This window comes from Rhinopithecus bieti, unplaced genomic scaffold (assembly GCF_001698545.2).
Source record: "Rhinopithecus bieti isolate Rb0 unplaced genomic scaffold, ASM169854v2 scaffold_66246, whole genome shotgun sequence".
Lineage (NCBI taxonomy): Eukaryota > Metazoa > Chordata > Mammalia > Primates > Cercopithecidae > Rhinopithecus > Rhinopithecus bieti.
In genome coordinates, this window is record NW_016826110.1 from 1470270 (window position 1) to 1494129 (window position 23860).

Here is a 23860-nt window from a genome sequence, read left to right on the forward strand (position 1 = left end):
TTCTGGGGTGTAGTTTTTTTTAGTGGTAGGGACCATGGTTCATACTTTTCTGAATCATCTAGTAAAATAATATTGTATCAAGAAATGCTTTCTTTTTACACTATGATTGTAACAAACATTGAAATTTTTAGCTTATTAACTGTCATAGCACCCAGCACATCTTTAGAATTGCAGGAACCCATTTTTGTTTCTTCACAGCAGCCGAAGCTTGTTTCATAGATCTTGCAAAACTATTCAGTCATTCAGTTAAAATTCCTTGACCTCCTGCTGGATGATGTTCGACAGGGCATTCATCTTCACGACATCCTTCGCGATGAATGGTAACATCTGGGCGGGTAGAGGTCTATTTCTGCAGCATCCTGGGGGAGGAAAAGATAGGGTAAGTTTTGGTGTGGGTGCGATACTTGGGGACTTCTTCAACAGGTAGGACATCAAGTCTGTAGGCAAAACAAAACCTGGGCGAAGGGCAAATACCGGAGCCCCGACCGGCTTAAGCCCACTAATGCTTGCTCTGGGTTCTAACTACGTGATCAACTCGTCCCGGTTTGCCAGGGAAAGCCCAGCGTCTTGACAACGCTGTCAGTTCCGAACAAACCGGGTTGATTGGTCACCGGGGCTCGAATCCCGACTGATAACGACCCAGCGGAGACAGAGGATCCCCCTCAGTGCCGTTAAGTACATTTCCCACCGAGCAATGCGCCGGCGCCAGTTGCTCTCCTGCGTCAAGACTACAAGTCCCAGCATGCATCTAGGCGCCCCCCCCCCCAGGCCATTCTTCCGCCGGGGGAGCTCTCGCCGGCGTACTTGTTAGGCGCGGCACGGAAGAGTCCGTGCGTGATGACGTCGACGCGGCGTCGCCGAGCTCTTCGCCCCTCTTTACGCCTCTTGCATTACCAGAGTCCGGCCGCAGGAGGTGTCGGTGTCGAGCGGCGTATTTTTTTTCTGCGGGTTGCCTTTTGTTTTTCCTTTGGAACCGCGGTTGTTCAAAAGCTTAACGGAACTTGGAAGGGGACTCCCACTCCCCTCCCTCTTTTCGTCGAGTCTGTGACTCCGAGATGGACAAAGTGTGTGCTATTTTTGGAGGCTCCCGAGGCATTGGCAGGGCTGTGGCCCAGTTAATGGCCCGGAAAGGCTACCGCCTGGCGATCATTGCCAGAAACCTGGAAGGGGCCAAAGCCGCCGCCGGTGACCTCGGCGGTAGGTACCAAACTGGAGTTGTCCAGTTGTATGGCCGCGGTCCAGGCGCTTAAAATCTTTGTGAAACGAGCGGGTATGGCCTTATAGGGCTCTGAGGTTTCTCGATGCAACCGCGTGCAGGCGCTTTCCCGTTCCAAGGGTAGAATGCGTCTCGTGCAGAAAACCCCGATCTCCCTGTGCCTCGCAGAACGCCAACAGCGCAGCCTGCCGCCGAGGGCTGAACACTTGGGGTTTTCTTTGAGACCTCGTAGTCTTATGAGGCCCCACTAATAAGCACTCTCCGCCCTGCGGCTAGTGCTAACCCTGAGGAACGTCGCTGTTGTGGGAGAGAGCCACGTAACCGTTTACTTTTAATGTAGGGAAAAGGGCGAGTTCTCGGCCCCCGGAGACAGGGCTGGGCCGAAAGGAGTTCAGGCAGGAAAGGTGGGAGTGCAGGTATTAAAGGGCTCCCTTCAGTTTTGCCCAAGGGCGGTGCTTTGGCCGTGCGCGAATGCACAAAGCAGTGTTTCATGAAGAAACCCTTTTGAGGACCAGCCAGTTTTGAGATATACCTGATTTGCTTTAATGTTACTAAATTGTTTTGGTGAGTTTTGCAAATGGACAGTTGAACTTTGTTCTGCCAAATTCTTTTTTGTTGCATTTAAACTTCAGGATTTTTTTATTTCCGGGTTATTAATAGTGGATTAGTCATTTTGTGAATTTAACTCTTCCTTGATTTAGGGAGAAAGGACGTTAGAAAGATCAGAAGATGCTATTTGTTTAATTACTAGACTGGACAAAATTATACTTCATTTACTATCAGGGAGGCATAGGGAGAATAGAGGCCTAGGGGTGCGTCTTGCGGCTCTTACTGTTTTCGTGTGTGTGTGGTTTGTGTGGTTTTTTTTTTTTTTTTTTTTTTGAGACGGAGTCTCGCTCTGTCTCCCAGGCTGGAGTGCGGTGGCGCTATCTCGGCTCACTGCAAGCTCCGCCTCCCGGGTTCACGCCATTCTGCTGCCTCAGCCTCCAGAGTAGCTGGGACTACAGGCGCCCGCCACCACGCCCTGCCAATTTATTTTATTTTATTTTATTTTTTAAGTAGAGATGGGGTTTCACCGTGTTAGCCAGGATGGTCTAGATCTCCTGACCTCGTGATCCGCCCATCTCGGTCCCAAAGTGCTGGGATTACAGGTGTGAGCCACCACGCCCCGGCCTTTTTTTTTTTTTTTTTTTTTTTTGAGAGGTCTTCCTTCCCATTTTGTTACCTGGGCTGGACTCCAACTACTGATTTACTGGGCTCTGGAGATCTTCTCACCTCAGCCTCCCAAGGACCTGGGACTATAGGCGCCAGGTGTGGCTGTTCTTTTTTAAGTTAACATTATTGATCGGTTTGGTATCACCTGTTCAGTGCCGGTTGGGAGAGTATTGGGCTCTCTAAAAGAAAAAAAATCCTGTAAGTTATAACTCAGGGAGAGTGCCAGTGAATGCTTCTTGAAGCTCATATTCCTTGCCATTCTAACAAAGGAGGGGAAGAGTGGTGACCCTTACCAAGTCACCCCAAGCCATCAGTGTTTGCTGGACTGGATTGATGCCATTAGTTGAGCTTTCAAAGGTGATTTTGGACACCACCAGTCTTCAGGTGAAAACCAAGAGTAAGACACAGGATGCTTTTGGGCCCTGCATTCCTTTGAATCGTGTTCCATGAGTGATTGGTTTTCATCTAGAAAGTATAATTCCCCAGGTCACTTACTGTTTCCAAAGGCTTGATGTCGTAATGTTGGTGTAAGCATATTTGTCAAGGTCAGACAGGAAATAAGCAATTGTTTTAGCTTTTAAAAACAATTCTACATTTTAGAGTATTAAAATGGTAGATTATTACATAGGGAATGATGCTTTATTTTCCTTTGAAGTGTTTTTTGGCATTTAATTATTTTTTAAAAAATGGTAACAGTTGCTTTTAGTAAAAAGTGTCCCTCTACCCCACCCACCCCACCCCCGTGGTTTATAGTTTTGCATTTTTACAGGCTTCTGTGTTGCTCTTCCTGATGGGTCAGGTTTGATTAGGTATGTGCCATAGTGCATCTGTAGCACTTAAAAGAAGAAACCTCAGAGTTCCTGTTCAGGGCCAAAGAAACTAATTCAACAAAAACCTGACAGAATTAGACATAAATTTCAAAAAAGAATATAAAACCCAGAAGACTGTCTGATTGGGTAGCGTAAGTTCAGTGTTAAAGCTATAAATACTATTAGATGAATCTTAGGGAGGCTTTATAACTTGAAAAAGCCCTCCCCTCTTTGTTGATTAAAAAGAAAATTTTAAAATTAACTTTCTGTAGTAGTACTTTATTTCCTCTTTGTTCCCCATCCCAGTTTGATTAGACCAACTCTATGAAAGCCAGGCCTCATGACATTACTTTTTTAATCTCTAGGTTCTAGATTAGCATAGGCCTGCCATCTTAGGTAAATGCTTAACGAATGTGTATTGAGTACATTTAAAATTTGAGTTATAACTTATAATTAATTCTTATTTGACTTTTTTATGTAGGAGATCATTTGGCATTTAGCTGTGATGTTGCTAAAGAACATGATGTTCAAAATACATTTGAAGAGATGGAGAAACATTTAGGTCGAGTAAATTTCTTGGTAAATGCAGCTGGTATTAACAGGTTGGTCACAGATTTAAATAAATTTCTGATATATATTTACAACTTTTATTCCTAATATGTCTTTGATTAGTATAAGTTAATATGTTTATTTTATTTCTAACTGGGAGTAAAAACTATTTTAAAACTTGTCAATCCATAATTCTTTTCTTTTATATTGAGATACAACATATAATAAATGTCCAGCTTAATCGATTTTAAATTTTATTTTATTTTATTTTTTTTTAATTTTTATTTTTTGACGCGGAGTCTCGCTCTGTCCCCCCACACTGGAGTGCAGTGGCGCGATCTCGGCTTACTGCAAGCTCCACCTGCCAGGTTCACACCATTCTCCCGCCTCAGCCTCCCGAGTAGCTGGGACTACAGGCACCCGCCATCGCGCCTGGCTAATTTTTCTGTATTTTTAGTAGAGACGGGGTTTCACCGTGTTAGCCAGGATGGTCTTGATCTCCTGACCTCGTGATCCGCCCCCCTCGGCCTCCCAAAGTGCTGGGATTACAGGCATGAGCCACTGCGCCCGGCCCAGCTTAATCGATTTTAACATTGTAGTCATCACACATATTGAAGTGTAGAATGTTTCCAGTGCTCCAGAAGGCAGTGTCTTTTCAAGACTTTCTTGTTAGTAACTATTTTCTGAGTTTTGTCACCATATATACGTTTTGCCAGTTTGTGAACTTAACACTAATAGAATCATGGAGTGGATATTATTTTTTAAAAGATGAATTTATGAGAGAATATTTAGAATAACATATGAATTTTCTTGCTAAACAAGGCTTAGTATGACAGTTGCTCAGGTCATTCAAACTATTTTGGCTACATGGTACTACTTTTAGGGGTTAAGAATATTTCCACTCCAGCTGAGACGGGGTAAGAACCTGTCTTCCAAGTGGATCCTTTTTGGTTTATCAATTGTTATTTTAATGTTTCTCAAGCCAAGTTCAAAATGGGACTCTAGGTATTCTAGTTATTCTAGCTCAGATAGGAAGCACTTCTTGCACTCTACTTTCAGTAAAAATGTCATATTAGTCTTGACTTTGTTTGTTTGTTTTTATCTTACTATATACTGTTATATGCTGTTTCATTTTGTAGGGATAGTCTTTTAGTAAGAACAAAAACTGAAGATATGGTATCTCAGCTTCATACTAACCTCTTGGGTTCCATGCTGACCTGTAAAGCTGCCATGAGGGCTATGATTCAACAACAGGGAGGGTCTATTGTTAATGTAGGTGAGTCTTCACCTTTGTGAATTTATAATTATCCCATAATACCTTACCATAAAAATATTTAATCCACTAATTTGTAATTTATTGTGAAACATGAATGAAATTTATATTATCTATGGAAAAAAGGATTTAATTAATTGATTAATGAGTAAAATAAGAGTCACACATTCACATCCCTATAGGATTCAGGCCGGTGTTGAGTGAGTGACACCACTGAGTACTAGAAAAATGACAGTTCCAGCCATGTGATAAATGATATCCAGCGCCCATATGGAATGGTGGAGGCCACTACTTAGATTCAGTAGATTGTTGGTGTGCAAGAATGTGGTCCCAGTTTTGCCAGCAATTTTGATTTTTCAAGAGAAATTGGACCATCCTGATTTTTATGTGAAACTTTTTGTTTTTTTTTAAATAGAGACAAGGTCACACTATGTGGCCCAGGCTGGTCTTTAACTCCTGGGCTCAAGTGATCCTCCTGAAGTGCTGGGATTATAGGCGTGAGCCATGTGCCTAGCCAGGAACCTAATTTTTAAAACATGGACAAGGAATTAAAGTAGACAGTAGGGGCTAAGTAATATTGTCTACAGCAGTTGCATGGGTTACTATTAAATCTTGTGTAGAGGTTTAAAGGAGGATAAAATTTCTCTGTTTTTAAGAATGGATGTAAGTAACCCTGAGTTTTCAGTTCATCTAACCCACAGGGCAGATAAACTGTGGAGTATATGCCTGTAGAACTTAAAATGCAAAATGACTTGAAATTTTATTTCAGTTTGGTAATTTGGAAATACTAGTATGCAATTTGTTTTTATTTTCAAATGGTAAAACCTTAAAAGGCCACAAAAGGGGGATGCTGCTCCGTAAAAGTAAATGACCCTGTTCTTTTAAATGTAGGAAATGGTTTTCCAAGTCAGAATTTAGGGTTTTTCTGTTTTGAAAACGAGAAAAGGAAAGAATACTATGCTAATAAACTGAGGGGACATGAGAGCATTTTGGACATTTACCCTTAAAGGTTTAAGAGATCCGTTTTCTTATATAAGAGATTAGTCAGTGAGTCAACCTTTGCCTTTTAACACAGCCAGATAAGGACTTGGAATATTTATAAGCAGGCAGACAGGCCTGTATCTGTCACCTGATAACCTGAGGTATATTTATTTAACTCTAAAATATTCTTTTTGTTTTTAGGTGTATTTAAAAAAACCCATCAGTCCTCCTTATGCATGCAAAACTTTCAGAATTGAGCTAAAAGTAAATAATAGATAATAAAAAGTAAATTGAGAATCTTACTGCAGAAAGGACTACTTTAAACTGCCAGACACTTCACTGATGTTTCAGAAATTTTCACTTTTTGACCTGATGAACAGTAGTGCGTGGCACAAATCAAAGCTGCTAAAGCTTCTGTTTGGTATTTCTTTTTTTTTTTTTTTTAAAGCCACTCATATTTAGCCACCAACTTTAGTGACACTATTGTTAATAAGTTCTGATAACCTGCTACCATCTGACCAGCCCTGTTTGGTATTTTTTTCGTGCATGTATTTTTCTTTTTTTGTGTCTCTCTGTATTTTTCTTTCTGATAAACACTTCTTTCTCTTTCCATATGCATTTCTTCGGTCTGATGTCTTTTCTCTCTGTGTACTTCATAGTTCTCTTCCTTTATTGTTAATTGGCCGACAATATATAATGTAGATAAATATTCTAATACTGAACTTGTTGATTCTAATAGATGTTTGGAATGTTTTCTTTTTTTAAAATTACTTTTAAAAAATTTTGTGAGGTCCTTGATTAATTTTTATATCATAAGTACAGGTCAGTGGTGCAGAAAATTACTTCCCCACTTCTGTTTTGCAAGAATTTATTTGCATATAGTTGATACTTGAATTAAAAATTATTACATATTCATTAGATGTGGTCACTCAAGAATCTTCAGCAGGCAGTACAATTTACAATACATCACTGAATGTAATGAAATTGCACTTTTACAAAATGTTTATAATTGAAGCTTTGCCAATTTAGATCGACAGTACAGTCTCGCAGATATTGTAGCTTTGGTTCTACTCCACCAGAATAAAGCGAATATCTCAAGAATGTAAGTCACACAAATTGAATTGCTGCAATCTCATGATAAAACAAATGGGTGAGGAGTTGCTTCTTATGTATGGATAAAGTTGTTTCTCAAGATGGAATCTACTCCTTGTGAAGATATGAATAGTGTTGAAATGACAAAGAATTTAGAATATCCTATAAACTTAGTTGATAAAGCAATAGCAGGGATTGAGAGGAGTGGCTCCAATTTTTAAAGTTCTACTTGGATAAAATGCTATCAAACAGCATCACATGCTGCAGAGAAATCTTTCATGAAATGAAGAGTCAATCAGTGTGTCAAATTTTGTCTTATCCAATTGTTTAGTTTCTCAGTGCATGTAAAAGTTATATTATGATCTATTAGGTATGCAGTAGCATTATATCTAAAACAACGTAAATACTTTGTTGCTAAAAAATACTTTATTGCTAAAAAGTGCTAATGATCATCTGAGCTTCTTGCAAGTCATAATCTTTTTGCTGGCATTGGGTCCCGCCTTGATGTTGATGGCTGCTGACTGATAATGGTGGCTGTGGCAATTTCTTAAGACAAAATTTTTTATCCAAGTAGAACTTTAAAAACTGGAGCCACTCCTCTCAATCCCTGCCATTGCTTTATCAACTAAGTTTGTAGGGTATTCTAAATCCTTTGTTATTTCAACACTATTCACATCTTCATAAGGAGTAGATTCCATCTTGAGAAACAACTTTGTTTATCCATACGTAAGAAGCCACTCCTCACCCATTTGTTTTATCATGAGATTACAGCAATTCGGTCACATCTTCAGGCTCCAGTTGTAATTCTGCTCCATTGAAGTCTTGAACCCCACAAAGTCGTCCATGAGGGTTGAAATAACTTCTTTCAAACTCCTGTTAATGTTGATATTTTGACGTCCTGCCATGAATCACAAATGTTCTGAATGATATATGGAACAGTGAATCCTTTCCAGAAGGCTATTTACTTTGCCCGGATTCCTGAGAGGAATTACTATTTATGACTGCTGTAGACTTATAAAGTGTTTCTTAAATAAGACTTGAAAGTCAAAATTATCGCTTGATCCATGAGCTGAAGAAAGGATATTGTGTTAACAGGCAGAAAAACAACATTAATCTCCTTGCACATCTCTCCATCGGAGCTCTTTGGTGAGCAGATGCATTGTCAATGAGCAGTAATATTTTATTTGTGGCACCCCAACAGCAGTGAACATCAAGAAACACTGACCACAGATCATTATAACAGACATAATAATAATGAAAAGGTTTAAGATGGTGTGAAAATTATCAAAATGCGACAAAGAGACACAGAGTGAGCACTGCTCACAGTGAGCCATGCTGTTGGAAAAGTGCTAATAGGATTGCTTGATGAAGGGTTGCTACAAGCCTTCAATTTGTTAAAAAAAAAAAAAAAAAACCCACAATATCTGCAAAGCACAATGAAGCAGAACAATAAAATGAGTTATGCACGTAATTCAATTTTAGTGAGATTTGTCTTTAAATGAACTAGTTTTTAAAGAGAAAATGAGAGCTTTCTGCCTTATGTCTGTGTTGTAGAATCATAAAATTAGTCAGCTTTTGTCCGACTAATTTTTTTTTTGGCTTTAACCTCTACCTGCTGGAAGCCTTTGTAAATACCACAGAATTTTCATACAGAGTTTTCATCATATCTGATATACTCAGAAATTAGAGTATGTCCCCTTCACATAATGGATCAATTTGCAAGCACCTGCATTGGCAGTTTTATATCAGCTGCTTTTAGATGCTGTTTTCTGTATGTATCTGGAGCAGACTTGGACTCTTATATCTTCCGTAAATGACTGATGACAATGGTTAGAATTTCTAATTTTAACAAAGGACAAGGTGAAGTGGGTTTTACCTTTTTGTTTACTATAAATTTTCTGAATTTTCAAATAACCCCATTAATTGAATTTAATATGCTTTTTTTTGTCCTAGGAAGCATTGTTGGCTTAAAAGGCAATTCTGGCCAGTCCGTTTACAGTGCCAGTAAAGGAGGATTAGTTGGATTTTCACGTGCTCTTGCTAAAGAGGTAGCAAGAAAGAAAATTAGAGTGAATGTAGTTGCACCAGGTTAGTGAAAACTTTATTAAAATAACTTGATTATGATTATTGTTTTATCAGGAAACCATTATTTGGAATATTAGTAATTGACATCTTGGTGGAATAGTTTGTAAAATGATTGTGAAAAGAATGAAATAATGAACTGGGAGACTCAAAAAATTTCTTGTACCTCATATTCTATATAAAGTCTATCTGTTAGCCTGTTTGCATTTATATAAAGGACTATCTGAGGTAATTCATAAAGAAAAGAGGCTTATTTGGCTCTCGGGTCTGCAGGCTGTACAAGCATGACACCAGCATCTGCTCAACTTCTGGTGAGGCCAAGGAAGCTTTTTTTCAATCATAGCAGAAGGTAAAGAGGTAGCAGGCAAGTCATATGGGGGTAGCAAGAGCAAGAGAGAGAGGAGGTGGCAGGCTCTAAACAACCAGCTCCGGCGTGAACAGCGAGAACTCATTTGTTACCATGTGGAGGGCACCAAGCTATTCATGAAGAATCCGCCTCCATGACCCAAACACCTCCCACTAGGCCCACCTCCGACACTGGGAATCACATTTCAACATGAGATTTGGAGGGGACAAACATCCAAAACATAGGAGTCTTTATTTTTAAATTTTGCACTAATGGAATAACTTAAGGTGGAGAGGGTCTTAGAGATCATTTTACCAGTCATTTTGTAGATTAGAAAACTGTACCTGGGATTCAGAGTGACTTGCCTAAGGTTATACATCTAGTTTATGGAAGAACTGTTACTAAAAGCTTTGTCTTTTGATTTCCACCTAATGGAAGCTTAAAAATAATATCCTACCAAGTGTAGTAGCTCATGCAGGAGGCTGAGGCCAGGAGTATTGTGAGGCCAGGAGTTCCAGATCAGCCTGAGCAACATAGCAAGATGCTGTCCGTACCGAAAGAAAAAAAATTAGCCGGGCATAGTGGTGCATATCTATAGTCCCAGCTACTTGGGAGGCTAAAGCAGGAGGATTGCTGGAGTCCAGGAGTTGGAGTTTGCAGTGAGCTATGATCATGCCATTGTACTCCAGCCTAGGTGACAGAGCGAGACCCTGTCGAGACTCTGTCTCTATAAAAATAAAAAATTTCTTTTTAGGTTTCCTTTATATCATTACACAAACTTTAGATAGTCTTGTTCTTTTACTACTATGGTCTGTGTAAACTATCTGGAACCTCCCATTTTCCTAATTTTTACTTTTCCATTATTTGCCTTTTGCCAGGTTACTAGTTGATAAAATTGCCTGGATTAATGAAAAGGGTAATAAAAAGGTGCTAAAACTCAAAAATACATTATCACTAATTAGCTGGTGTGCTAGAAATTTTGATTTAAGTATTTACTTGGTTTTGAGTAACACAAGTGTTTTATCTACCTCTGCCAGTTAGCCATGGAATCTTTGTCCTAGTCTACTGTAGGTACTTAAGAATTAATCACCTATATAAGAAAACGCAGTTTATTTTGGTTTGCTGGTCATTTGTAAGAAAGAGAGGGCTGAAGTAGACGTTTGCCACCTTTCCCTTTCCAGTCACTAACGGCTCCAGCTTGGACCTTACAGTTGGTGTTTTCTTTGGCACTGAGATTGAGCCAGCAGGTATCAGGGATTTATCAAAATATCCTGTTAACCCTTTTGGTCTATAGTGTGTCTTTATTTCAATTATTTCTTTTTTTTTTTGGCACAGCGACTAGCTACATTCAGACATTCTAAATCTATGAATATTTGATAAGTGACTGTGGTTCAGATACATCTATTTTCTGGGAGTAGGGAGAGAAAGAAAAGAAAAGCAATCCAAAAGCAGCATTTTTGTTATCTTAGTGCTGTTTTCTCTTTGTGTATGCTTTATGTAAGCTGATTGATTTTTAGCGTTAGCCTAGATGAACCATCTATGGAATAAATTATTTGTGGTTTGGAACTACATGTATTTGCTTCCCTCTCTTTTCAGGATTGGAATACTGTGGGTAATGAAGGGTTAATTTTAGTTCATGATAATTTAAAAGCTGAATGGTTTACAGGAAATGCAAGTGTTCTTAGCTAACAGTAACTCATGCAGCAAACTTTCTGGCATGTCTCCTACATGCAGGGGCTGTGCTAGCTCCCCAAATACAGGAATGAATAGATATTTCTGCACAAGGAGCTAAGTATAGTGAAAAAGACTGACATGTAAACAAATAATTGCAATGTCTTATGATAAATATAAAATAGAGGTACATGTATGGTGCTATGGAAATATTGAAGAAGGAAAGAATGCTTAATTTTGTCTAGTTAAGAGTAAATAGTTGTCAAGGCAGTAGACTAAATAGTGGGAATCCAGTTTGCATACTAAGGGGAAGTTTTAAGATTGTTATGGAAGTGTGGTTGTAGTCTTTCTTTCTTAAAGATTTTACTTTCCAGTGCAGTCTTTTTTTTTTTTTTTGAAAGTGGTGGTTTTATTTATCACTCCCCTTTTTCGTTGAGCATAGAACCCTTATAGAGCATAATATATATTTATATATTATGGATTTCCAGTGCAATTTATACTACAGATAATGACCTGTAGCTGAACATGTTGCCATTTAATAGGGTGGCCTTTATGTATATTTAGCAAATTTGATGGTATGAATATGCATCATTGGTCAGAAGCAAAGTGCAACTTGAAATAGTAGAATTACATCAGTTCTATGGATTATTTACCAACTTTATTTTAGATAGTAATTTCAACCAGATTCTTCAACAGGTCTTCTAACAGAGCTAACAAACATCAGAGTTAACAAATATGTGTCCTTTTATGTCAGTTTTCCTGGTCACCTTCAAATAGAGTTTCCAATTAGCAGGAAAACAGTTTAAAAGCAAATTAAAACAGGAAAAGCAAGGAACAAGGAAAATAATACATTAGGCTGCCATTCATTGCCTAATATTGTTGACGGTTCTTAAAGATCAATAGCTGCTAATCTTTGGTATTACTTTAAATATGAAATAAACTGTTCATGGTAAATCTTACTGATTGGAAAATATTGAATATTAGAAACAACATTTGATAAATGGAACCTATAATGGCTATATTACTTCAAAAAAATATGTGTTTTGAATAGATAATATTGTACAAAATTCAAAAGTACAAAAAGGCATGAAGAATCTTTTCTCCTCTGGACATTCAGTTACTTAAAAGTAATTGCTGTTAACTACATAGTTTCTTTTGTATTTCATATAAGCCAATAAAGCAGGCTAGGCGTGAGTGTAAGAAAACACAAATTGTATCATGCAATTCACAGTGTTCTGTATCTTCCTTTTTTCATAGAACAATATACCTTGGTGATGTTTCTATGTTTTTCCATTTAGAGCTGCTTCACTTTCTAAAATAACAGCTTTGTGGAAATACAATTCACATACCATACAATTCACCCATTTAAATTGTACAATTCAGTGGTTTTAGTAAGTCACAGAATTGTTCAATCTTTACCACAGTAAATTTTAGAATATTTTCATCATCTTTAAAGAAATCCTAAACCCATTAGCATTCATTCCCTATTTCTTTCCAATCTCCCCAGGTTTTGGTAACCACTAAACTACTTTCTGTCTCTACAGATTTGCGTATTCTGGACATTTCATATAAATGGAATCATGTAATAATTGGTGTTTTGTGACTGTTGTGTCACTTTTAATGGCTGAATGAAAACAGAAAATAATGTTTGTTTTAAGAGTATGCCTAACTTATTTAACCTGTTGTCTTTTGATGGGCATTTATTTTGTTCTGAACTTTTTCTGTTACAACTGCAGTGACAATACTTGTATATAGTTTATTTTGCACATTTGCAAGTATATGAGTGTAATCTTGGGACTGGAACTGCCAAGACCTCAGAGGTATATGCATTTTTAATTTTGACAAATAGTATTGTTTATTTCTAAAGGATACTTTAAGTGTTTCAGCGTTTTTATTTATTTATTTTTTAAGTTGAAGAGCTTTTATGTTTACTGCTTGGAGAAAATCTTGGTGACAAAGATTTGCATGGGTTTGGCAGCTACTCAGAGCAGATATTCTAAGTGTTCTTATGTGCTGTTTGGAATGAAGTGGATTTCTCACTCTGCTTCCTTCTACAAACATAATATTAAGACATAGAAATTTGTTCTGGTTAAAATCTTGGTTTGGTTTTTTGGTAAGAGCCTTATTTCTTCTCCCTTAGAAAAGTGTCTGTGGTTGTTTTTGTTATTTTTGAGTCCTGGAAACTTTAATCAAAGAGTGGACATCTGAGCTGGTAGATACATCAAATAGTGCCCCATCTCACAATCGTTAGTACTAGTGATAAGCTAAAATCCTGATGCCTTTTTAAATATAAAGGCTCTGCTGTATATAACAATGTTGAAAACTAAAATAATGACCTAGGAATATGGAAATGAAGTGTTTCTATTTATACTATATAGCTAGTCAGAAATAGATAAAGGAAACAACCTTTTTAAAAAAATTGTTAAAAATTTTTTTTGAGATGGGGTTTCACTCTGTTGCCTAGATTGGAGTATAGTGGTGCAGTCTTGGCTCACTGCAGCCTCGACCTTCTGGGCTCAAGCTATCCTCCTGCCTCAGTAGTAGCTGGGAATATAGGCATAAGCCACCACGCCTAGCCTGTATCTTTAGAGTTTATCAAATATAAATTCTCACTGGGCAGGAGCCATGCATTTACTTTTATGAGCAAGAGTATCCCTGTTCCTAAAGAGTTCCTGTAAAATTGTACTGGGTTTTAATCACATATGTGGAACTAAACTAGAAGTATCTTTACTCTAAATTGGTTTAGTGCTTGTCATTTCAGTTATCTTTTCATTGATTTAAGAAGTGATAACTTTGTAGCCAATTGGAAACCTCTGACTGTCCAGGTGATGCAGTAGCATCATTTGTTGGACAGTGGCATCTACTGGTAGTTTGTAAATTTTATAGCCTATTTTGAAAGGCATTGTAAATCTATACCTGGCAAAAAGGGGAGTAGAGCACAATTTCCAGAATTTTATAACTGAAGTGAAAGAATGATATGGGGGAAGAGTCCTTTGGGGCCAAGAAGAGAGAGCACAGACCAGAAAGTAATACAAGCAGAAAGAAGGGTGTGTGAGTTGTTTAAGGACTGTTAATCTGTCTCTTCAAGTCTGTGATACATGATATGGAATCCAAGAGACTATTTATATGTCATGCCCTGGGTTGTGAATATATTTATAAATGAAGATCATGTGGTTCATAACCTTTAATATAAAATGACATGGAAGTTCCATACAGCGCAGAGTAATTTATCATTAGAGACTAGCTTTACATTTTTAATTTAATTTCTGATAAATTTTAATTTCTGATAAAGTGGGGACAGATACATGAGTTTTTTTTTTTGTTTTTTTTTTTTTTTTTTTTTTTTTTTTTTTTTTTTTTTTTTTTGAGGCGGAGTCTCGCTCTGTCGCCCAGACTGGAGTGCAGTGGCGCAATCTCTGCTCACTGCAAGCTCCGCCTCCCGGGTTCACGCCATTCTCCTGCCTCAGCCTCCCGAGTAGCTGGGACTACAGGCGCCCGCCACCTCGCCCGGCTAGTGTTTTGTATTTTTAGTAGAGATGGGGTTTCACCATGTTAGCCAGGATGGTCTCGATCTCCTGACCTAGTGATCTGCCCGTCTCGGCCTCCCAAAGTGCTGGGATTACAGGCTTGAGCCACCGCGCCCGGCCCAGATGCATGAGTTTTAAAAAGCCACAGACAGATTATTAGGGCAGTAAAACTATTCTGTATGCTACTGTAATGGTGGACACATGATATTATGCATTTGTCCAGACGTGTAGAACTGTACAGTCTAAAGAGTGACCTCTTAGCTTGTGAAGACAAAATGGTATTAAATAAATTAATAAATAAATACATAAAATAAAGAGTGAACCCTAATATAAACCATGGGCTTTACTTAATAATGTATCAGTATTGGTTTATCAGTTGTAAAAAATGTGCCACACTAAGGTAAGATGTTAGTAATAGGGGGAAATGGGAAGGAGGGGTGAAAAGGGGGTGCATGGGATCTATCTGAACGTTGTGTTCAATTTACTGTAAACCTAAAATTCCTCAAAAGTGTAAAGTTTATACATGTTTTAAAAAGCTACAGAAAATGAAGAGAGGCTCTTTGGACATGTGCTTGTCCTCCATAGAAAATAACATAATCACAGAGGAAAAACCAGCATTGGTGAATTCATCCCTTCCTTTCAGCTTGGCCTCTTTCATGCGCTTTACTTTTAGTGCAGAGTTCAGTGATGGCTAGCAGCTGTCCCCTGATATTTGTTATCCCAAGTATCCATTCATAGGTCTCTGGAGAGGTTGTGGCAAGCTTTCCCCAAATAAATCACACCCTTGTCTTCTAAGCTTTAGCAGTAGAGGGAGACTCTTCATTCGAGGTGGGTGGCTGAACATCATTCCTGTTCTGGACTTCTTGTAATCATGTTGGATTCAGATTGTACAGATCCGACCTAACATAGACATAGACCATAGCAGAGATGAATCCAGGCTGTAATGTTTAACAGGACCTTATTAAAAGCTTCAAGATGTCAGCCTTTATCTGTTCCATATCTAGCTTACTTGGTTGTTTTTGGGGATCACATGTCTGTCCTCCAAATTGGAAACCCCTTACTCTCCAGGAGATGCAGTAGCATTATTTGTTGGACAGTGGCACCTACTGGTAGTTTGTAATTTTTATAGCCTAGTGTGAAAGGCATTGTAAATGTATACCTAGCAAAAAGAGGAGTAGAGCAAAATTTCCAGAGTTTTACAAATGAAGTGAAAGGATGATATGGGGGAGAATCCTTTGGGGCCAAGCAGAGAGAGCACAGATTAGAAAGTAATACAAGCAGAAAGAAGGGTGCCAGCCTGTGTCCGTGTGGTAGAGGTTATCTTTCCATCTCTCTGGGATTGTCCCTGAAAGTGTCTCACTGCTTAGGTCTCCTTGCCTGTTTAAGGCTTGGAGACTTTCCAGTATCTCATGCCTTATTCTAGATCTGCTTTTTTCCCGAGGTGAAAAACGTGTTCAAATGGTCACTCACAACTTTTGTGGCCTTACTTTTTGTGTCCAAAAGGACAAACATATCAGAAATAGCATCTACCCAGAAGAAGGGTCAATCAGTTCCTTTCAACACAGCATGGATGAAAACCCAGGTTAGCATTAGTGCTTCTTGAATTGGAAGTATTCTAACCTCTATGTACCTACCAATGTGAGAACTGAGGGCCCTTTTAGGGGAACTTACTTTCCTAAATTTCAAGTAATTTGAAATTGTCATGAAATTGTCATGAAGAGTACTTAATGAGGCATACTTTTAATCTTTGAATCATAGGGTTGCAGGGCTAACAGAAACCTCAGGCCAGGCTGCATGGTGGCTTATGTCTGTAATCCCAGTACTTTGGGAGGCCAAGGCAGTCTGATCACTTAAGGCCAGTAGTTTGAGACCAGCGCAACCAACCTGGTGAAACCCTGCCTCTACTAAAAATACAAAATTAGCCTGGTGTGGTGACGAATGCATGGAATCCTAACTAATCAGGAGGCTAAGGCACGAACCCAGGAGGTGGAGGTTTCAGTGAGCCGAGATCATGCCATTGCACTCTAGCCTGCGTGACAGGAGCCAAACTCCGTCTCAAAAACAAAACAAAACAAAAAACAAAAAAACCAAAAACTAGCCGGGCATGGTGATAGGCCCCTGTAGTCCCAGCTACTGGGGAGGCTGAGGCAGGAGAATCGCTTGAACCTGGGAGGCAGAGGTTGCAGTGAGCCGCAGTTGTGCCACTGCACTCCAGCTTGGGTGACAGAGCCAGACTGTCTCAAAGAAAAAAAAAAAAGCAAAAAAGAAAAAAGAAACCTCAGAGATCTGTCATTTTCCATCTATTTCATTCATTTTATGATACAGAAATAGTCATTCAGTTGCAAATAGTACATGACTGTTGGGAACAGGCCCCCAAATCTGGCCATAAACTGGCCCCAAAACTGACCATAAACAAAATCTCTGCAGCACTGTGACATGTTCGTGACGGCCATGACGCCCATGCTGAAGGTTGTGGGTTTACTGGAATGAGGGCAAGGAACACCTGGCCTACCCAGGGTGGAAAACTTCTTAAAGGTGTTGCTGAACCACAAACAATAATAGCATGAGTGATTTGCACCTTAAGGACATGCTCCTGCTGCAGATAACTAGCCAGACCCATCCCTTTATTTCGGCCCATCCCTTCATTTCGACCCATCCCTTTGTTTCCCATAAGGAATACTTTTAGTTAATCTATAATCTATAGGAACAATGCTTATCACTGGCTTGCTGTCAGTAAATATGTGGGCAAATCTCTGTTCGAGGCTCTCAGCTCTGAAGGCTGTAAGACGCCTGATTTCCCACTCCACACTCTATATTTCTGTATGTGTGTCTTTAATTCCTCTAGCGCTGCTGGGTTGGGGTCTCCATGACCGAGCTGGTCTTGGCCCATGATTTTTCTCAGGTTATAGCTTTAATAGTATTAGCAGAGCAGGGAACAGAATCTAGTTTAATGTATCCTAATCCAGTGGTTTTTTTAACCACAAAATACTGCCTTTGAGAAAAGGCCAGGCCAGCAGAGTCAGAAGTTGAGCCTGGGATTTGCGTAATCACAAGGTCTTTCTTGCAAACCACTTCTACTGTAGTTTATCGTGTTTTTCTGTTTTTGTTTTTTAGGTTAAAATGCATCGATATTTATGCTGAGAGTTTGTGAGAGTTACTGGGAAGTATTCTATGCTAATTTTGCTAGAGTTCGAAAAGAACTTAAAGGATAATTGTGTCTATCTTTGAGAAAATAACATGAACTTTTACATGTTTTTGACAACTTTTATTCATTCTGGTTTTATTATGAGATGAGGTTTGCTTCCTAGGATACTCTCTGAGACACTTTTGAAAATACTTTTGTTGGCTGGGCACAGTGGCTCATGCCTGTAATCCTAGCACTTTGGGAGGCTGAGGTGGGTGGATCACCTGAGGTCAGGAGTTCAGGACTATCCTGGCCAACCTGGTGAAACTCCGTCTCTACTAAAAATACAAGAATTAGCTGGGCGTGGTGGCATATGCTTGTAGTCCCAGCTACTGGGGAGGCTGAGGCAGGAATTGCTTGAACCCAGGAGGCGGAGGTTGCGGTGAGCCGAGATCACACTACTGCACTCCAGCCTGGTGACAGAGTGAGACTCTTGTCAAAAAAAAAATAAAATAAAACAAAATAAAAAGGAAGATACGTGTGTCTAAAGGCAGAAAACTTTGGATAGCAAGAACCCCCATGATATTGTTAAGATGATTGGATTGCCTGTTGATTATTGTGACTCTTCACTGTAAATTAAGTTTCATTTACAGTTCGTTGGAAATTCTACAGAGGCTAGTATCAATATCTGTGTTAGCTGCTCCTCCTTTTATTCTTGCATTCCTTCTGGCCTTCTCATTCTTCTTAAAGATGAGAGGGTATGAAGGAAATATTGCTGACTTTTAAAATAAATGCGGTAAGATTTTATGGCAGAGAAGACTGTATTTCACAGTGTAATTTCACAGTGAAACACACATAATACAAAATTAGTTTTGTTATTCCAGGCCTTCATTACAGACTATCTGAAGGTAGTACTGTGTGTATTTTTCAACAACTTTATATCTGAATACAAAAGTAATATATGTATCTGTTGTAGATAGTTTGCAAAAAGCAGAAAATATAAAGAAAATAAAAATCATTACCTGTAATTCTAGTATCTAATGATAATCACTGTTAATATTTTGGTATAATAATACTTTTTTCAGTCATTAGTATAAGTTTTTTGTTGTGTTTTTAATAGTGGTATAACAATTCATTTGTAACCTACATTTTATACACAAGTGTTATTTTAGATTTAAATATCCTTCTCTAGCATAATTTTAAGTTTTTATTTTTATCTTATTTTATTCATTTGTTTGTATAAATACAAATGAATGCAGGTGCAGATGCAGTTTTGTTACACGCATAGATTCATAGTGGGAAGTCAGGGCTTTCAGGGTGTCTATCACCTGAATAGCACACATTGTACCCATTAGGTAATTTCTTATTCACCTCCGTCCCACCCTCTCACCCTTCTGAATCTCCATTGTCATCACATCCATGTATACACATTCTTTAGCTCCCAGTTACAAGTGAGAACATATAGCATTGTTTTTAATACCTGCATTATTTTGTTGTATGGATGTATCATAACTTATTTAACCAGTTTCTTATTGAAAGACATTTAGCTTGTTTCAGTTTTTCCCTAATGAAAGTGTCATTCATAAGCTTCGTGATAGACAAATCTATGAGTGTTTTTCACAAGACTTTTAAGAATATGCATAGATATTTATAACTGCAAACCTAAAGAAAGGAAGTTAAGTAATTACATAGTATTGCGTAATAAACCAATGGCCTAATGTTAATTCTTAATTCATTGTTTACTTCACATTTATTATGGTACTTTAAAAGGTAATATATTTAGGTTTATCTATAGTTTGAGCTATAAATGATTTAGTTTTAACATAAGGCAATTTGGAAACTATATTTTTGCGATTGCACATTAAATGTTTACTTCACGTCATGTTGAACTTTTAGTCCATCTATTTTTCCTGACCTTAAAAAAATTTTTTTCTAACTATTCTTTTCATGAGGATAAATATTGCTTTCTTTTTAATATCCCAAATGATTGAGTAATATACAGGATACTGATTTTAAGTTAAGCATTTTATTAATAATGTGTATTTGTATGTCCTATATTAATCTTACAAGATTTTCTTCATAAGTCTACAGTTCTCCCTGGTATATATTTGCAATTATTTAGGATTAGTTGGTTATATAATATGTAGTTAGTTCTTTATACTGTAGAACTTTTTACTGAATACACCAGTACTATATTAAATTTTGAATTTTCTGTGTTTACTTGTATCAGAATTCGATATGATCATAAGATTTTAAAATGCGGATATGGGAAATGCCGGCCTTTCTAATCATCAGCTACCAAATCAGTTCATGTGTCCACTTTTGCGATGCCTTCCTTCCTTTGACACTACTTTCCACTCTCTTCTATCCCTACCTTAGTGAAAATTAATCTATTCGGTGGTATTTTATGTATGCTTCTATCAGGATATTCACCAGACTTCTTACATCATAATTGGGTATGCAAGTGACCATTTCCTCCACAAATCATAGGTTCCCCAAAGAGTGGAATTTTGTTTCATTCATGTTTGTATCTACCTACTTATATTTTGCTAGGTGGGCCAGATACTTAGGGGTCAGATATTTTAGTGTCCAGTAAATATTCATTGAGTTAAATTGTATAAAAATATAGGCTTGGTGTCTTGATTACTAACAAAACTATTTTGTTTTGTTTTGCTTTTTTTGAGATGGAGTTTCGCTCGTCGCCCAGGCCTGGGGTGCAGTGACGCGATCTAGACTCACTCCAACCTCCGCCCGCCTCCCAGGTTCAAGCAATTCTCCTGCCTCAGACTTCTGAGTAGCTGGGATTACAGGTGCCTGCCACCACACCCAGCTAGTGTTTTGTATTTTTAGTAGAGACGGGGTTTCACCATGTTGGCCAGGCTGGTCTCGAACTCCTGCCCTCAGGTGATCTGCCCGCCTTGGCCTCCCAAAGTGCTGGGATAACAGGCTTGAGCCACCACACCCAGCCAACAAAACTTATTAAAATTATTTAATAATTTCAAATTATAAGGTGGGTGTGGTGGCTCATGCCTGTAATCCCAGCACTTTGGGAGGCTGAGGTGGGCCGATCCCTTGAGTCCAGGAGTTTGAGACCAGCCTGGGTCACATGACGAAACCCCATCTCTACAAAAAGTACAAAAACTAGCTGAGTGTGGTGGTGCACACCTATAGTCCCAGTTACTTGGGAGGCTGAGGCAAGAGGATCACTTGTGCCCTGGAGGTCCAGGCTATAATGAGTCATCTTTGCACCCCTGTGTTGTAGCCTGGGTGACAGAGCAAGACCTTGTCTCAAAAAAAAAAAAAATTTTTTTAAAAAAATAATTTCAAATTAAAATTTTCAGAAACAAATTTATTATGTTTTTTTAAAATTCAGCAGATGTCTTAGTGTGTACCCTTTTCAACTAAACAAACATTTCTCTTTTAGGATTCGTACACACAGATATGACAAAAGACTTGAAAGAAGAACATTTAAAGAAAAAAATTCCTCTTGGAAGGTTTGGAGAAACTATTGAGGTGGCACATGCGGTTGTGTTTCTTTTAGAATCACCATATGTTACAGGGCATGTTCTGGTAGTGGATGGGGGATTACAACTCATTTTGTAATTTATAGATTATTCAGTTATAGGGGTGGTTAGCATCAGGGGCACACTTTGGCTGCAGATTAGACAATTATACCTACATGGGTAACATTTGCTAATCAAATTTGCTGATGCTACAAATGTTAATTTCTGTCTTTATAAAATATGTCTGAAAAGAACAATGTGTGACAATTTTTTTTTTTTTTGGTCTAAGTTACAGCAGTGTTATTTTGTTTAAAAAGCCTTCATGAGATACAATTCACATACCATATAAATCACACATTTAAAATATACAATTCATTGGTTTTACCATATTTAAATATATGTGCAACCATCCCCCCAGACAAATTGTGTTTTCTAAAGGGTATGTATCACTTAACTTCGGTTACCTTTTAGAATGTAGCAATCTTGGTGTATAGACATTTTGCAAGTCATGGAGACAAGTATTGATTTATATATTTTGCCTTAAAAGTGGAAAAATTATATTGTCTAATTATGATGAATTATTTTCTTGTATCAAGCTGAATTTTCTAAAAGTTAAGCTTATGGGCTATTGCCAAAATAAGAGTATTTAGAGGACACTGATTAGTTGTCAATACTTTAGCAAGCCCACTAACGATAAATATATTCCTTTTGCCTGTGCTTGGGTGATCAGTTTTTATACAAGTTGCAAAACATAGTGTTCATTAAAGACATGAATTTAGAATTGATTTCTTTGAGTGGTATTTCTCTTGATTGAGCAACTGGACAAAATAATCTGCAAATTTAAATGTGGCGCATTTGACCCATTCTTGAGAAATTCTCATAAGTGATGAGGATTAGCCCTTATCTTAAGGTTTTAATACCTGGTACAGTAGTGAGCTGCATAGATCTCATGAACTTGGGACGTGTTTTTTATTCATGAAGAACTTAGAATAGTGAACTATTAATATTTAAAAACAGAAATATAACATTTAAAAAATTAAGAGTATTTTGCATTAGTGATTATGATTCTTATCCCAAAATTCTAGAAAGTAATAAATTCTGTATGAATAACCATAAGTAATAAATAAATTTGCAATAACAATAAATTAAATGTCTTTACAAGAAGCAGTTAAAGCACTGGGTCCTAAGTGAGAATATTTGCCTGGGAGTAGAGATAAAGACACAAACTGAATGTAAAATACCAGGTAATGATTATTTTGCACTGAACTCTTTTATGGGGAATAGTATGATATTTTCAGTGTCACTCCATTCATGTTGATTTGGAGTTGACAATTATTTTGTGTAATTGTGTAAATATTTAATTTTATATTGAAAGTGCAAAATTATGAATGGGATATACTAATAAATGCAAAGTAATAACAAAAATCAAAGCAGTGTTCTAAATCAAGATTCTGGGTTCCTTAATTATTTTAATTATTTTAAATTTATCTTTGAAATAGTTTTCTAAGATTAATCTACTCAGGATATGAGAAAGTCAATTAAGTGTGAGTATCATTAAACAAATTGTCTATTAAATGCAAGACGTGGTAACATACAGAATTTATCGGGCATTACCAAGTCTGGGCACATATAGGAAATGCAGCACTCAGAATGGTTTCAAATGTAGTAGCTGATGCTTGTAAGGTAGAAGAGCTTATTCAGACATAGTAGATAGTTTCCCTAATGCTGTCTCACCTACTGGCCTTTGTCTACCTGTACTTCCCCATTATGGCAGTCCATTCAGTCTTGAGTTTTCTTCTCTGGACACCTTATGCTCTGAAATCACGAGCAAGGCTGATTCAACTGGTGATTTGGGTAGAAAGCAGTATCTTCTGCTGACATTAAGATGTAGATTATAGATAGGTTTAGCCTTTAAGTGTATGTTTTTATACTTTAAAATAAGAAATATAAACTTTTAAGCTATTCCACCTCCTCCCCCAGCCTATCTCATACTGGTGGAATATATGGAGAGATCTTGAAAGAGGTGAAATAAACCTTCACTGCTCCACTCCAGGTGAATCCATCCACTCCCACTGACCTAGTAGAATTTGTAATTTAATACTTACATTCTATTTCTGAAATCAGTTGTGAACTGTTGCCTTATTTTCAGAGGTTTGAGAAAACCTCAGTGAATTCGTTTTTTAAAATCTGCTATTCTGAGAAGCACTGAATGAATTCTTAACAAGAAGACTCACTCATCTGTAGCTGTTTGCAGACTCTTATAAGCCCATAAGGGTTCTGTGCTTAGCATTAACAAAATAAGGTTTATAGGTAAAGCCAATGTATTAATTTTTTTTTTTTGCATGGAGGGCTTTAAAATTTGTGCCCTTTTTCATATTTTATTCATATTCAATTTATGGTTTATAACTGCTTTTTAGGGAGATAATTATATGTTATAAATTAGTTTTGGGGGAATAATTGTGCAAAGAGGAT

General features: G+C 37.7%; 1 protein-coding gene across 2 annotated transcripts; it reads left to right on the forward strand.

The window, feature by feature from the left end:
• The first annotated feature begins 837 nt into the window (after positions 1 to 837).
• CBR4 (carbonyl reductase 4) lies at positions 838 to 21642 on the forward strand. Of its 2 annotated transcripts, none has more exons than XM_017863317.1 (5): positions 838 to 1197; positions 3722 to 3842; positions 4929 to 5065; positions 9089 to 9223; positions 21310 to 21642. In XM_017863317.1, the coding sequence occupies exons 1-5, from the start codon at positions 1056 to 1058 to the stop codon at positions 21486 to 21488; spliced, it is 714 nt and encodes a 237-aa protein (XP_017718806.1). In that variant the 5' UTR covers positions 838 to 1055; the 3' UTR covers positions 21489 to 21642. The 2 variants fall into 2 exon arrangements, with proteins under 2 accessions (XP_017718806.1, XP_017718807.1); XM_017863318.1 differs by lacking the exon at positions 838 to 1197 and adding an exon at positions 1215 to 1780.
• The last annotated feature ends 2218 nt before the right edge of the window (positions 21643 to 23860 follow it).